Source organism: Pseudoliparis swirei, chromosome 18 (genome assembly GCF_029220125.1).
Source record: "Pseudoliparis swirei isolate HS2019 ecotype Mariana Trench chromosome 18, NWPU_hadal_v1, whole genome shotgun sequence".
NCBI classification, from domain to species: domain Eukaryota; kingdom Metazoa; phylum Chordata; class Actinopteri; order Perciformes; family Liparidae; genus Pseudoliparis; species Pseudoliparis swirei.
In genome coordinates, this window is record NC_079405.1 from 13,265,760 (window position 1) to 13,282,076 (window position 16,317).

Consider the following 16,317-nt stretch of genomic DNA (forward strand, 5'->3'; position numbering starts at 1 on the left):
CAGCAACACCTGCTGACATTGTGATTTCTTTAAGGGAACTGTACATGCCATCATGCATTGATAAGAGCGTCAGTCATCTAATGATCGCCTCTTCTCTTTATCTGGTCTTTTGGTCCTTTTAGTTTTCTAAACATAGTAAAAGCGAATGAAACGCATGCTGAAGAGAGTTGGCAGAGGTGCCTGTTGTAATTTTATTAAATCATAGTCAGTGTGACAGGCGTGATATATTGGATTGAGCATATTTGTTACTCACTCTGGCACATTTTTGTAACAGTTTATAGCTCCTGGTATTTACAATGCTTTGGTGCATTTGGTGTCATGTCATTTAAAACAAGTACAGTTTATATAGTTAAACTGTTCCAATGTGGGTTGCAACAGTGTCAATAAGTCAACCATTTCTGTTTCATTGATTCATTTAGGTGATGGCTTACTAGTCAGTCAGATGATTAAATGCTTGTATTGAATATTATACATTACACTGCACAAACAGTCAATACATGTGTGAATTTTCAGATGCAGATAAATAAGGTTCAACAAAGGATTCATATTGTTTAGTAAAGACAAGAAATCAGTCGTCACATGGTTTCAGTATCCATGATAAGCTGTGGCAAGGTATTAAAGCCTTCACGATATTCTGTGGGATGAAAGTTGTTAATAAATGTATTCTATGTCACCCCATTGCTCGACTACCATAAGGCATGCTGGTGTTGGGGAAGTGTTCCCATATCGAGCTGCGGCTGGAGTTTTGTCAAGCTTATTTATTTAATTTTTTTCCGTGAATCACAAATCTGACACACTATCAGTGCAGCCTGAGCTCCTGTCCCGAGCCTCGCCCACTTCTCAGTACCTTCTCTATTTCACGAGTCACGACTCCAGGGGGCCCTGGAGCAAAGTCGGGTGAGCCGCGGCCTCACGTTTCCACAGCACTCGCAGTGAGTGCATGGACTGCACCCTGTGGTCGCCATGTCGGACTGCGCTTCAGCTCAACTGCTTTGTCAAAATTAGTGGAGAGCGAATGGCGTCAGCTTCAAATGTGTGCACGGCATAACGCAGCAAAGGTGACGAGCTCATCGATCTGCCCATATCGCTGCCTCGGCTGCCACTGCAGAGACTATGCAGTCACATTAATGCTAAATCAGGGGATTCCTGTCAAGTCTCTCACACTCTTCATTAAAGGAGGGAGTATTTGCAAAGCTGTCTTGAGCTTGGCTTCTCTGCTCCCTTCACACAGTGTGCAATTTCAATCAGTTTTTAGTTGAATTAAACCACTTCTCCCCTCAGGGCTCTATTTAAGTCTCGGAGACCAAAGGTCATGGCTCCAAGAATAGAGCTGTCAGTTAGCAACCGCCTGTTTGCTAGATTTCTGTGATGGAGGTTGCATCCTCGACTGCTTTACAATACATGTCTGCTCCTGATGGCATCTCTTTTAATTATTTCCTAGCACACTAGCTGGTCCACTCAGATAAGCTTCACTATTATATTACTGGGAGCGTGTGTCTAATCTTCCGTCCTTTCAATCTGCATCTACTGTTGCATTTACTCCAATTACTGTGGTGTTTACTTTCAACCTCCACCCATTATTATGTCTTAAGAATGCTCTCATTGTTTATTAGATGAGGAGCAAATTACCATTAATAACAGATGTTATACGGGAATATTCATGTGTTTTATTCTGCCATTTTAATTATTTAAAAAGAAAATTGGGAATCCCATGGAATTATAGAGTATTGACAAACCCAGGGTGCCAGTTCAGTATTGGACAACCCTGCCTTTAACATGTATTTACACAGATAAAGTTACATAATGCATATTTCATGGGCAGTTGAACACACCCACGTGAGAGCCCCCTTTCCCAGAGCCAGAGGCTATTGCAAAGTCCTGACCAGTGAGTATTCAGCTTCCACCTTTTGTCTTCTCACACAGATAAACTATATTAGCACTGCAGGGCTAATATGACAGACCAAAAAAAGAGAGAAAAAAGAAAATGCACTACCCTTTTCTTAAGAATGCTGCTGTAAACAAGGCAGATTTCAATGCCTTGCTCTCTCACGCTGCTGTAGCTCTCTGATTATTCCTCCTCATAGCTTTTCTTTATATCCCTCCCACCACATTCCCTCTCTCTCTCTCTCTCTCTCTTCCCCCTCCCATCTCTTGCCTGTGTGCACCGTGCAGCTTTACGCTGGGCACAAGCCATACAGATGTAAGTTTAAACCAGGCAAGTGAATATGAGGTTGCCCTTTTTGCTAACGTGCAGTAGTATTCAGCAGAATATCCAGCAGCCAGCACAACTGTCGAGGCGGACGCAGAAGGCGAGATGAAAACCTCCTGGAACTGTGTGTTTGTGTTTAATTCTCTCCATCCCTTTGTGTGGATCTATGCTTTTCCACTCTTAGAGCTTGGCGGCAAGAGGTGTTATCTCTACCACTGAGCTCAGCTTTCAAAGAAAATTGCAAGACTCTAAATCTGCCCGTCAGCCTCTGATGAGCCTCTGATTAAACGATAAAGCGAGAGGACGACACCCGGAGGAATCAAGGAAAAACTTGCAGACTTGCTTTGATTTAGTTTTTTGGAAATCTGTTTTTTAAAAGATTTAAAGCTTATGTATCTGAAGTCTGCAATGATTGCATATTTGATTCTCACGGCAGCTGAGACGGAGATGCTGCATTGTTGTGCTTGTATTTGGACTTCCTTTGAGGATTTTGTCTTCACCTGATCGGCGGTCCTTCACTGTTTGAATCCATTCTGATCTGCCCTCCCACCCTTCTGCTCCTCATTTTTTCCCCCTGAATATTGTGAGATTAGTCACTCTAGCGACTGGGCAGTGATTTCTAACGGAGGCACGGTGTGTGAGGCTGGATTTGGAGGAGGTGGCTCATACAGACTGATCCTTCTCGCGCTCTTCTGGGTCCTCAAACATTACATCCCTCGGAGTTATTTAGACTATCTTCTATTGGGACGGACAGCCAAAAGCCAGGATGCAGGTGTCATTGGTGTGCACGGGCCACCATGGGGGGGTGAGCCGCACCACGGAAGACCGGCTAAACCGACAGAATGCCAACAGCCCCAACACAGGCACCCGCAGCAAGTTCAGAGCAGTGGCAATGGTGGCTCGCAGTCTTGGACAGCTCTCTGTTCAGAGTGTGCCTACCTCCAGCGAGCAAAGCATGATGACTGGCATGAAGTATAGGTAGGGCATGTTTGGCCATAAAACCGTGAGACTTATCTAACATGTTTCAGTTCAACTGCAGTTAAAGAAGATTTTCTTTCATCAAATTTGCTCCATCACAGATCACTGCCCATCTGTCCAATTTGCTGTTGTACTTTACTCCTTCCTGTCGAAACTGCTAAACCCCACCTGTCAAATATTAGTAACTATTACTAACTAAAGATCTTTGTTCTTAAGCTCTTAAACTCATTGGCATGTAAATTAAATGTAGCTTGTGGCCATTGATGTACAGTAAGCTGCATCTGCTGTAAAGAGGAAATTGTATATGTTCTCTAGATTAATTGGGTGCAAGAATACTATTATCATACATTTGACTGATAATCCCTTAGTTTTTGATTAATTCTAATATAAGTTTGTATTGATTATTTTGAATTTATATATATATATATTTAAATGATTGACACAAAATTGTATTGAGTCAGTTGTTGCTCTTGAAGTAACCCTTTCTTTCATATTAAAGAGTCCCTGACATGCTGTGAAAACAAAAACGTTGCTTAATCATAGTTTTTGCCCACAACATTGTATGTTGACATAACGCTGCACTGAATATGTATCGCACCCCTTTAATTTGGTTGATTACTGATTCCTGCTCTATTGTGGTATTTACACTTTCACATTTCACATTTTATTTAATGAAAATGATTGAGCTTTTTTGTGAGCGGAAACCCAAAGAGACATGAAGACTTACCTGTTTCTACCACACCCCATACATTTAACATTAAGGCAAAGAAAAAATACAAATATTCATTTGTGTGGTGAATTACTCCAAATTGGCATTTTTTACACACGGGCTGAAAGAGGAGAGGTAACTCTTATAATTCACAGTAGAGAGTGAATGACAATTGAATAGCAGAGGACACACAATCTGGAGGCAGCGTTGGACTGCTTCTCAGCGTGGTACGGTACAGTGCGTTATGATCGGCAGCAAGCTGTCCCTTTATGCGAGATATCCATCCGTAGTTATTTTGCTCGAGGGTTAATCCCTTTTTAAAGAATAAAGAAAACCTTTGCATAACATTAAGCTACACCTTTATGTTACGCCGAGACGAACGGAATCGATAAACGACTTATTTTACTAGAGGTGAAAACTCTGCGTGAAGACACTAAAGTCACCATGGAGAGAGAGACAGCAGATGATGGGAGAGAGAGAGACAGAAGCAAATGATGGGAGAGAGAGAGACTGCAGCAGATGTCACAATTGAGGATAAAGACTTGCACTTAAATAAGGAGTGTGCATGAAAAGCAAATAGCTTCTTTATCAAACAAAATGGACCCCACGTAACAAATCCCAATTTAACCAGTTTCCATTCTTACTCTATTTATTCTATTTAAGCAACTTAATCAAAAACTCTTTAATATTGTAACTTACATGTTTCTAACCTTGGTTTGAGTCGTGATGTTACAGAGGCGTACTGACATTTTACTAAAAGGTTTTGCTAGTTCTGATGATAGAAATTTGATAACACTGAACACACTTCTTGACTGGAGAGTGATGGTATATATGACGTGTAAATATCTCTTTCTGTTTGAATCACTGCAGCAGGAAGCTCACAATATAGAAGCCAATCGAGTCTCCGTCAGAAGCTTGTGAGCTTTTGTCTTGTTTTTAACCTTTTTATTGTATAAATATTCGACAGGCATTTCTGTTGTATACTTGTAGTCTGCTCTTTACAGGATTGTCATTCAAGTGGTAGATAACTTGATTTCTGATACAACTATTATTATTGAAATGGTATGTTTCCATGTCCAAAAACTCCTAAAAGAAAAAAACCCTGAAAGGTGGTGATGATCATTTTAAAGCCGAATCAGCTTTGTGGGGGGTAGAATATTAGTGCTACGTTGACTGTGTAATGAAGATTGGGCGTTCATTTGAGGAAGCGCATTACCCATCCTCAGTGGTGTTGTCAGATGTGATGTAACAATCCTTTGTGTCTGATTTGCTCGCGGCAGCCTCGCCATGTTGGCTCGCTGTCAATATTGAGGCTAATGATATTGAATGAGTTAAATCATTTTTCGCTTGTAAGGCCAGCGGCTGTTTGTGTTCTTCGCTTCCCCAGTGAAGTCCAAGTACATGACGGGCTCTCTGTTTGTGAACCAGAGTTGCATCTGATGTAAACTGAAGGTAATGTAGGGCTGAATGCAGCGTGCGGCTCGGAGATGCACGCACCGAGGCTACGACATTGTGTTTTGTGCTTTTGTAAAGATGCGACTGAAAGGGAAGGAAGTAGGGAGTGAAAGAAAGGGAGAGTGCTAAGGTTAATGCTGGTGGAGGCACGATGCCCAAGAGGAAGTACAGTAGGCTGGAGTGATCTGTGCTCATGTCACTGTGTATCTTTCAAACATGCCTCGGAGTTTAATCTTGCAAGCCCTCTAACAAGGCTAACATTTATCTTTCCATCCTTGAGTGCAAGAATTTGTTCTCTGTTGAATTTAGTTTTGAGTTTTGCCATTTTTCCAGTTGAGGAGGTTAGTGGTTTAATAACTGTTCCACAGAAGAATACAGTTGAAGCTTATCCCCCCCAGCAAAACGTTCCAAGATTTCCTATGTGAAATTCACATCAGCTCATTTGCATACGGTCCTCTTCATTTCCTTGAAATCTTGAATCAAGTCTGTCAGTCTTCATCCATGGGCAAGGATGCAGGTTAGGTAGGAAGTGACCGCCCCCACAAGGTCAAAGTAAAGATCTTAGCTGTAGTCGACTGCCTCGCCACAGACTGAGCAATTGGTTAATGTGGCACCGATGATATGACCGGTTAAACTCATCAAGCTTGACTTATGATTATGTAAAGTAGTCTTACTCAGGGAATGGTAGAATATTTGAGAGATTGGAAAGGCAGTGCAGGTAGGGAGTCAACCCCATAAAGCCCCTGCTTTGCACAGTCCAAACCCAGGAAGGGTCTTGAGGGAATGAGTAAACTTATAAAGGGGACACTTTTATTTGCTTAGGCTGAGGAGTGATGCTGAGGTCAATACGTTTGAAGTCGAATCACTTTTTGGTAGGACTGCCATTTTCGCCGTTTTCTTTTTTAACATTTTAAACCGCTCTGGATATCATTTGTGCTTTGGGAGGATTATTTTTTTGTCAACGCATGCTATTGTTCTTTCTCACATTTTGTATGAGCTCCACATTTCTGCTGTGTTGCACTCCGTATCAGTTCCTGCTGTGGCCATGTAAATCAGAGCTGACTCTCCTGGTGTAAATCTACGAGTAAGCGGCCTGAGCCCAGACTGTCAGCGGGATTCCTCGTATGTCTTGATGTCCACTTTTGGTTGTAACATTGACAGTGAATCACAGCGACCGTAAATAGTTACTGGCAGTGTTGTGTAAGCGGATGACATTTAAATCCCACCACTGTGTTGTGTGAAGCTGTGATGTATCATCATAAATTACAGCGATAAGACCTTAAAAAAGCCAGTCGCACCAGTTCTGTTTTCATCTAGTGCACTTGAAGTATCTTCATGTAACAGATGGCTGAGTTAATACAGTCAGAAATGGGAGTAGAATGTCAAAGATTTACAAATGAAACATCTGCTTATTAATGTTTAGTATTCAGGTTTAATGTCTCATCATTGTATTATTAGCTGCAATTGCAGAAAATAAATCAAATTGCTTGTAGTAAATTATCATAACGTTTTTGTCCTGAGCATCATCTTTATCCCTAGAGTTTTGTTACACAAATGCAAAAGCATGCGTCGCTCAGGCTTTGCGTGACAAATGCTGTGGGTGTGAGATTATGGGCGTCATGAGTGTGGGTGCATGCTGGGACGTTTTCCTGCATTCTGAGGGCTCTTCCCTTAAAATATGAATCATAAATGCATCGTGCTAGTTGACCGGAACACACATACAGGAGCCACTCTGATGTTAATATAAGACTCATCCACAGCACAGATCTCAGGCCCACAGTGGCCACGACGTCTTCAATGAGCACACAACACGCACCATCTGTTTGCTCTGGGCGTGCAGAGGGGAACGGTGCCAAGCGGTGGGATGCTTCATTTATGGATGGAGGTTTGCGCTCCTCTGTATGATCTGTCCATGGTGGAGTATAATAAAGCGAGTGAGATGGGAGGGGTTGTTGTGGAATATTTGCTTATGTGCCTATAAGCATGCCGTCATGTGACCGACACACTTGCGTTACGTTGAAGGAGAAAATTGAGACAGCTGTTCCTTCTTTGCCTCACTGATGGACTTTAATTAGTGTGTGTGTGCGTGTGGGTGTGGGTGTTAGCACCACTCATTTCTCTCTGCATGGTATTTTCTTAAATGCTCTAAAATTAGCCTATATTTATTATTTATTTTGTGGATTGCTAAGCAGACTCTAGCCCTTTAATCACTCACCATCTGAATTACAGTCAGTCAGTTTATACTGTTTTTATAATATATGTGGGCAGGAATTATATTTAACTTAATGATTTAGTCCAAAGTCCGGTACATGTCCACAGTTATATGTTTTGAATGTTGTGTGTGGGATTAGTATATTCATAACGCTGCCACCCTAGGCCTTTATTCTGCCTAAATTACGGGGATGGGTTTAGATTTACAAATGAGCACCAAATCAACAGACTGGTTTTGCCAGCGAGATTTGTGTTCAGCATTTATTTCTGCATGAGAAGCGCTTTAACTGCATGTTATGTAATGTGCGATTGAGGAAATAATGTAGCACAAGTCGACGGGGGGCCAGAGTTTGAGCTTCACAGAGTAAGAACAGGCCAGCAGGGGAACATCCCATGCAGCCTGCAGCATCGTGCTGAGTCGTGCTCATTATGAAGAGTTAACATCAACAGAATTTCTTTTCAGCAGTCGGCACAAAGCAGTTTGCTCTAAATCAATACAGTTGCCAACGCAATCTCCTTTTCATCAGCAAGGTGATCTCTTCCAAGCTAATTGAAGCTAGTTGGTTCAGTTTGAACCTTTTTATATAAATATTTCTATCTTATGATTAAAAAATGTCCATCACGGTTCTCCAAAGCCCACGGGGACATCTTGAAATGTCTTGTTTTACCAACGGTCCAAAATCCACAATCAGAATCATAAGATTAAGGAAACTAAAAACTATTGAAATAAAATAAAATGCTAATACCAGAGAATTTTAACTCCAACACAAAAAACAAACAATGAATAGATTATTGAATGTGCTGATTATTTTCTGACAATACAACTTATACATTAATAGACAAATTGTTGCAGCTTCCTGTAATTTTGTTTGCTGCCTTTGCTGCAATACGTTCATTTAGTTTGTTACCATTTGTTTACCTTCTATATATGTGTTTTTCATCAAATATTGGATTTGTTGAGATTGTCAATGAATATATTCCTGCACTTTGACTACGATGGTCAATTTAAAAGCATGTCAAGATGTTGGAGCACAGCTCAGTGTGACATCACAAATACCGTATTAGAACCATTGCTAAGACAAGGGAGCCCCGGGGTTCGAGTAAGTTTCTCCCTCGTTCCTCTTGAGCGTAAAGCAGAAGATTGTCCAGCCCTGTGGGCACTGTCTGATTTATCCCTGACTAGAGCCTTTGTAAACACCCGAGTAAGAAGTAAAACAAATGCAGCATCAGGAAAACCCTCTGAACCGACAATCTGTTTATGCCCAAGTAAAAAAGAAATAAACCGTCATTGACAACCATCTTTAAAGTCCCAGTGAAATGAAAATGAGTATTCTCCAGTACAACACAATAGTTGAGCAGTGAACTGAAAGAGGGATTGTTTGATTGATGATATTTAGCCTGGAAGTAATCACTCAACATGTGATACTGACATATAGAATGCAATGTTGTGCGAAAAAGTGTCCTAACCAACCTGAAGTCATTGGCCCCATGTGTTTCTGGTATTTGGCTGAAGACCTGCCTGTTTGTCTGTAACAACACACGTACTTTAGTTTTGACTATAATGACCTCGCCTGACTAAACTTAAAGGCAATCATGGCTGACACTAAATGTGAATTTTCCAATGGCAAGACACAATTGTATTGTATGTTTGATTTTGTAAAGATTTACATCTGTTTTGCCCTCCATAATTTACCAGTTGAAACACTTTTTGCAGTCATAGCTTTATTCAGATCATGAAGTGTCCGTTTGATAACTTCACAAGATAATAGATCCTCGGCCATGTCCACATGACTGTGATTCATTTCAATACGCATATCTGGACGGTTTATACTTAGAAGTTCGGAAACGATGACGTAGACGCCCGCGTTCGCTACTTGATTGGGTCTGTGACTGTAAGACATCAGGGTATGACGTATTAATCAGGGCGCTTTGGAGGTGCTGGCATTTCAAATGTATTTATTATTGATTCATTTCTGACAGAGCTAGACTAGCTGTTTCCTCCTATTCCGGTCTTCATGCTGAGCTAAACTAATTGTTTTCTTTTCGTATTCTTTGAAAGAAAACGGATAGGAGGGTTTCCCAGAACAGTTCAACTCAGGTTTACTCATTCTTCTCCAGTCACAACTTGCACCCTCGCAAATCTATCTCGGGCTTGATCTGAAACAAGAATTTAGTTTCTCTGTTTTGAGTTTTATAAAAGGGTCATCCAGCTGCAGCTAGTAAATAAAGCCTTGTGGCAGAATGAAGTGCACAACCAATCATGCTTCCAGTGAGGTGAGAGGAAGATGACTGGATGAATAGTGCATGCTTGTTACCATTCAGCTGATGCAGATAATGGTAACATTTTAATTTGGGGGGGAAATGTTGCTTTAATGTGTACAAGCGACTTTCCTCCAAGCAAAGGATCACACTTTTCCTCTCTTATTGTCTAGTCGGGACGTTTCTAATCCAACATTCTCAACCGCCGCTGTTTCCTGAAAGTGGATTGGATGTTGCATAAACACGAATGGAGGAGGAAAGAAACCACCTGCAGCCAACACGAGCTAGTGGCATTCGGTCTGTGTGTTTTTGTGAAGTTGAAGCCGTGATAGAGGTAGTATTAATAGTTCTGCTTGGTGAACATATCTCTCAACACGTTCCTTTTACGGCTCCGTGACCTTGTTCCCTCATTCATCACCCTGTCCTGTCCTGTCCGCTGACATTGACTTTAAGTCCTCTCCCACACACACACAATGCCTCCAGTCCTTCCCGCTGTACTCTCACACTGTATTATTTGGATTCCATATTGACTCGCGAATTACGCAGTTAACATTGCTAGAATATCACTAACTATAAGTAAGAATAAATAGAACACAGCTTTCTTTTTTATATTTACGTTTTTTCTTCCCGAGATGACGACCCAATCAATCAGTAATACACGGCTGAAAGGTCACATGACCTCTGATATGACTGTCCCTGTTGACCTTAAAAGAAAATAGCCTCCATTATTTCAAGTCAGCTTCCATCAATGGCAGCCAAAGATTAACAGAGACAAGCAGGATTCTTTGTGTCAAGCTGAAGTGAAATGGAACCTGTGTGTAAACAAGCCTCAAATAGATCTCCAAGCCCCCCGTAATCAAATAAACCAACATACCAAAATGAAAACCTTGCCTTGTCCACTTGAGCTTCAGGCTATTGGGATCAGAAGGCTAATGTTAGAAAGGAGTCCTAGTATTTCAAAGTAAACAACCGGACTGGACATGTGCTCTGGCCACTATGTTACTCGTCACCAGGCTGCAGCGCTGTGGTGGTCCGGTCCTGTGCTGTGTCTCCTTCGTCACGGAGGAGGGTGTGAGAGATGACTTTACTGTTGTGGTTCATATCTGCTGAGGCTCAGCAGCAACCTGACACCTGGCTGCTCGCCGGCCCTGGCACAAGGTCACTGCAGCAACGCACAATGCAGCAACGCACAATGCAGCAACGCACAATGCAGCATTCAAGGCCAGTCTTGTAAAATATTGAACGATTTGCTGACAAAGGGACATCCTGACAATAAGAACAATTGCAAGAGCCAGTGCTGTGTGTATTCCGTTATCTTGGTTACTTTTCCTTTTTTTCCCTTGAATGCACTGGTGACGTATTTGTGCAGTATTCGTGTTTAAAGCGTGCTTATGCAACACGTACGCAGTGAGCTTCACTTTGTGATGAGCCCTAACATGCTGATGAAAATGGTGTAGCTCATGACGCTCATGTGTCGAACCAGTTGCTTCTCGTTTACAATCTCATTAGACCGGTTTACTAGGCATCTCTTTCTCTGAACATGCTTGTGCAACATGTATTGACACATTCAGCAACACTAATTCATTTAATCACATTAGGTGTTAAAATCTGGGAAAGTACAAGACTTCCAACTGACCCGGTGCTGAATGTAGAGTTGCACTCGACAGCGTTTAGAGACAAACCGCTCAAAGGTTCAGTCAAGATGAACTTTGAGTGAAAAAAGCTATTTTGCACCAGACACACTTCTTTATATTTTTTATTAAAAACAGGTTCAAATATACTCCAGTAACAATTTTTGGTCAGGAAGCTGCTTTTGGTTTTGCTTATCTCCGTTTGTGACGTTGAGCAGCCGCCCCTCGAGGGGCTATTTTACTCATGCAATTAAGAGGCAGTTAATTGTAGATGAGCTCTCGTGGTTTGCCAGAGGGGACTTGAGTTAACCTTGTCACTGGTGCACCGGGAGGGCATCCGGTCCCACTGGGTTCCCTCATCGTTCCCTCGTCTCCCTGATGACTGACAGTGTTTGCCTATAAGTCAGCGGGCTCCTCCGATACGTGACATCCTCGTTCTCTCAGACTCAAACTATAACACGGTTACATACCTCACTGACCAAACCATATCTCTTTAACGAGGCTTTTTGTTGTAAATATGTTTGACTCCAAGGCTTTACTCGCAAATACACTAACTGGATATGTTTTCATCATTTGTTCAATATTACTCAATCTCACGGAAAACTGATGACTGAAGGTTGACTTTCGTTGTGATTTGGTATATCTTCAGTCAGAAAAGAAAGAAAAGAAGGGATCCATTGTGGTTTAGTGAAGAAAGAGTGGAACTAATGAGGTTGAATGATAAAGTGAATATTTAACTGGATTAACTCTAACAAAACAGAACGTGTATAGAGATGCATAAATAAAAAAAACTAAAGCGTTTTAAGAGCCTTTTTTTTACCACACTTGGAAAGAGTTCCCCACTTAGAGGATATGGGATACCGTTGAGATTTAAATATTTATTTTAAACGGTTTTGGGGGACTCTGTGTTCAGACCACATTAAATGTTTTGTTCGTCAACGCAGCAATTCATCAATCTTATCATGGCTTCACAAAACACACGCACAGTCCCACTCAAACATGCAGTCGTAGAGCACACACATCTACACAACACACCTATCCTCCGTCTTCCTCTCGACTCTTTTTCATTTCAACTATTTTTCTATACAGGCAGTATATTAGATATCCATCCACATGCTCACTTTGACTCCTGCACATGTTACATCATCTCTGATGCCACATTTATTGTATCTTTTTACGCTGCCAGCTTGAAATAGGTTGACATGGGGTAGCACACTGCATCTCTATGTTTAATCATTTCTAAGATCAGTGGTCTATTGAAACTAATATAGTCTGAAGATGAACTCCAATTGTCCAGTGTTTCCTTTGAACCAGGAGCCGTGGATGTCTTCGAAAAATGTAAAGGTTCGCCCGACTAATGCTGTGGCTGTCTGCAGAGGGGTCCGTGTGCACTGTGATGGGCTCAGGGACGCCAGCTTTAGGAGCAAGTTGTTGTCAGGAGTCGAGCTTCCGTATTGCTGTGGGGGGTTTTAGTCAGATGGTGGCTGAGGGATCCTGGTGTGCTGTGACGAATTTCAGTATATGTCATGGTGGGCCTGCTTAAGACCCACTTCCTCTCTGACATTTCACTGCACACACACACACTGATTGTCAACACTCGTGTTACTGTCCTTCCTACGTATCCAACATACGTGTGTCAACACGGATATACATACAAAACCCTTGTTCTTCTTAGCTTGCACAACTTTAAGTTCCCACTGCAGTAACATGCTTTCCTCACATAACAAAAGAGTGATAGGGTCGTTTATGTATTTATCAATCGCTCAATCAATTTTTTAAAAATGAGGCTTAAAGTCCTCCTCTAATGGTCGTAGCCACCACCAGAGTGCAAAACAACACAAGTCACTGCCGCCTTCGTGCTGCATCGATGTTAATGTAATTGTCTCTGTTTTGACAGAAACCTTGGGAAGTCAGGTCTGCGGGTGTCCTGCCTCGGATTAGGTAAGAAACCTTTCCATCATGAGACGCTCTGAGAAGTTTCTCTGCACAACCAAAGACTTTGTCTAGCAGATTTGTGAGAATTCGTAACCCCATGGTCCTTTCTCTTCTAGGAAGACGAGTGTTTTTACATCGAATGTAGTTCAGTGGGAAGTTCCAGTAGAAATGGCTCAAATGTATGATCCAAACTGTCTCTGTTTTTGTTTTGATCTTTTCTTTTCTTGTACACTATGTGCAGCATCACTTGTGCGGAACATATATTATCTCTGTTTACTTGCTCCTCTGTGTGCACATGTATGTGTAGATACTTGCCCTCTGACCCCACCTCCCTGTCAACCTCTGTAGGAACATGGGTGACGTTCGGTGGACAGATAACGGATGAGGTGAGAGCAGATGGACTTTGTCATCCTCCATCAGTCAACGCTGGGGAATGGAAACCCTCAACATGATCTGACACATCCTGGTTGCTCTAGAAGCCTATTTTTACTTATTGGGAAAACACATTGCCAGAGGGAGTCAACAGCCGGAGAATAAACACATGTTGTAGGAAGGCACAGCCACGGAGGCCTTCAGTCTTGTGAAATAAGTTTCATAATTGAAGTCTTAACACCTCACATCAGTGTTCCCATCCTTCCCCTCTCTCTTCCTTGTCCCCTGATCTGTCAACAGACGGCTGAGCAGCTGATGACTCTGGCCTATGACAATGGCATCAATCTGTTTGACACAGCGGAAGTCTACGCTGCTGGGAAGTGAGTATACCCTGTGCCCCAGGTCACATAGCAGTGAGCAGTAACACCAAATAATACGAAAACCAAATGGAGGGCAGACTTCCCTTGCTAGAGTTCTCGGTGTGCTCACACATATAGTTTCAGTTTGATGTGCAGAGGCTTTGACTTCATCCTTGTACAATAGGGCTTTGTTTGAGCAAGTCAAAGTTTTTACTTTAAAAAAATACATAATTTTGTCTTTCCAGGAACAAATTCCTTTTGCATCCATATGAGCAACATTTGTTTGTGGACACAACAGATTTACGTCTCCACCCTTGATCTCCAACTCTTCGTCACCCCGTTACTGCATTCATGAGGGTCCACATATTCATGTCATGGTCTAAATTTACAGAACAGCCAGTGTTGGTATTTTTAGCTTCAGAAAGCAGCCTTGTGTTGCCTTCATGCTGTTTGTAGTGATGATTCAAATTCCAGCATGGATTAATCTGGTTTTGTAGTAATTTGGGTGCTTTGAAATAATCTAGGGGATTATCCTTGGCAAACAGTATCTCTGATTAACAGCACCAAGCCCTTTTTTTAATCCTCTAAAGAATAGCCTAGTTTTGCATCAGTCTCAAAAAAGAAAAATCCAAACAAAACATAAAGAGGAGCAACACGCAGCAGGTCTCAGTAGTTTTCCTCAGCAGCTGTTGTCTGCTCAACGTCATCAGCACATGCTTCATTATTCAGGGGGAGCTTTCTTCAATCGGTTTGTTTTGGGATGGAGGGCCAGACAAGGATGATCTTTGACACCAACAATGACTTTGATCATCGCGCTTCCATAAAACAGACCACAGTTTGCGAGAAAGGACAAAACTGTTCGACAGGTGCAAATGTTTGTGACGGCATGCCACACGGCTCGGTGTGTGTTGCACAGGTGTTACTCCTGATAACTTCCGCCGCAAAGCAGCGAAGAGGAGCTTCTATCACACACACACACACACAAGAGTATAGCCAATCACACACTCTGCTCATCAGAATGGAAAAGGCTTTGATGTGAAGCCCTTGGTTCTGGCTTACTGCGCCTCCTTCATCAGTCCGACCTGCGGTACATGAAGTGTAGGCGGCGGTAATGTTGCGGGCGTGGACAGATAAATGAGGACAGTCCGCTGTGCTCACACTCCCGGTGCTGCTCATGCACACCACATGGCAGTTGGCGGTTTGTTTTGGCATGCGTGTGACTAACATCAAACAAACGTTCAGCACGTACAGATATTTAGATATTGATTGTGATTCTTAACCAGCTTATCATTTGCAATATGCAGGTGACTGTTTCTCAGAAATATAAATAAAGATGTGTAATTGCACAAATAAACGTGCTGTGTGTGTCCCGTGGAGCTGCTGTTATCAACAAACACATATGGCAGCAAAGCATTGGAAAGTATGCAAGTCATTCATTTCAGGCTTAGTCGTTTTGCTCCAGATGCAGTAATTACATGATATTGTCTGAAACCAGCGACAAATTGGAAGCATAATTACAGATAAATCGGAAAGTAATAAAATATTGTAAATGCATGAATAATGCAACATGATGTTGTTGGTTTCTGTCATAAGTCATCACACCAACTCAGCGCTGGAACAAAGACCTAAATAATGAGTAGATGAAGAAGTCAACCTGCTCAAGACACGCTGTATTTAATGTGTACACACGCACGCACACACACACATACACACACACACGCTCACACACACTATTATGCACACAGAGACAGACATTATTGCTCTTAGGGACGTGCCTGAGTGATTGTTTCAGAAGCTGTGGATCCTGCCGTTGGCTCGTAGTTGTGGTACTTTTTGGATGCGCAGATCGTACCGGTATTTTTTAAATACGTGATAAACATGAGACGCAATAAAAACCCATGCAGGGCTTAATATTAAACCTTGACCCTTGTACATATCCTAATGTCCTGTGGACACACATGTAATGTTTTAATGTAAATTTGTATTTTCGTACATCCTTACTCAACCTTTACACGCATCTGCATAGTGTTGTTGACATTTTGTTAATATATATATATAGAATAAAATAAAAAAATGCAATTTCATTTCCAGAAAAATGTGTAGAATCACATATACAATAAATGTAGTTCACCTTTATTCAGTTGTCCTGTCAGGGAGAAGAGAAGTTGATGAAATTGGAGGGAGATTAGGGTGTGAAAT

At 41.8% G+C, this 16,317-nt stretch overlaps 1 protein-coding gene across 3 annotated transcripts in view; it reads left to right on the plus strand.

The window, feature by feature from the left end:
• The window catches only part of kcnab2a (potassium voltage-gated channel subfamily A regulatory beta subunit 2a), a 44,969-nt gene that overhangs the window by 17,666 nt on the left and 10,986 nt on the right, over positions 1–16,317 (plus strand). For 2 of the 3 annotated variants that reach the window (XM_056437174.1, XM_056437175.1), the window contains 3 exons: positions 13,350–13,393; positions 13,736–13,773; positions 14,060–14,139. In XM_056437174.1, coding sequence (XP_056293149.1) covers positions 13,350–13,393; positions 13,736–13,773; positions 14,060–14,139 — 162 coding nt within the window. Of the gene's footprint in view, positions 1–2,704; positions 3,188–13,349; positions 13,394–13,735; positions 13,774–14,059; positions 14,140–16,317 lie in introns of those variants that run through there. The other variant, XM_056437176.1, reaches the window with a different exon arrangement.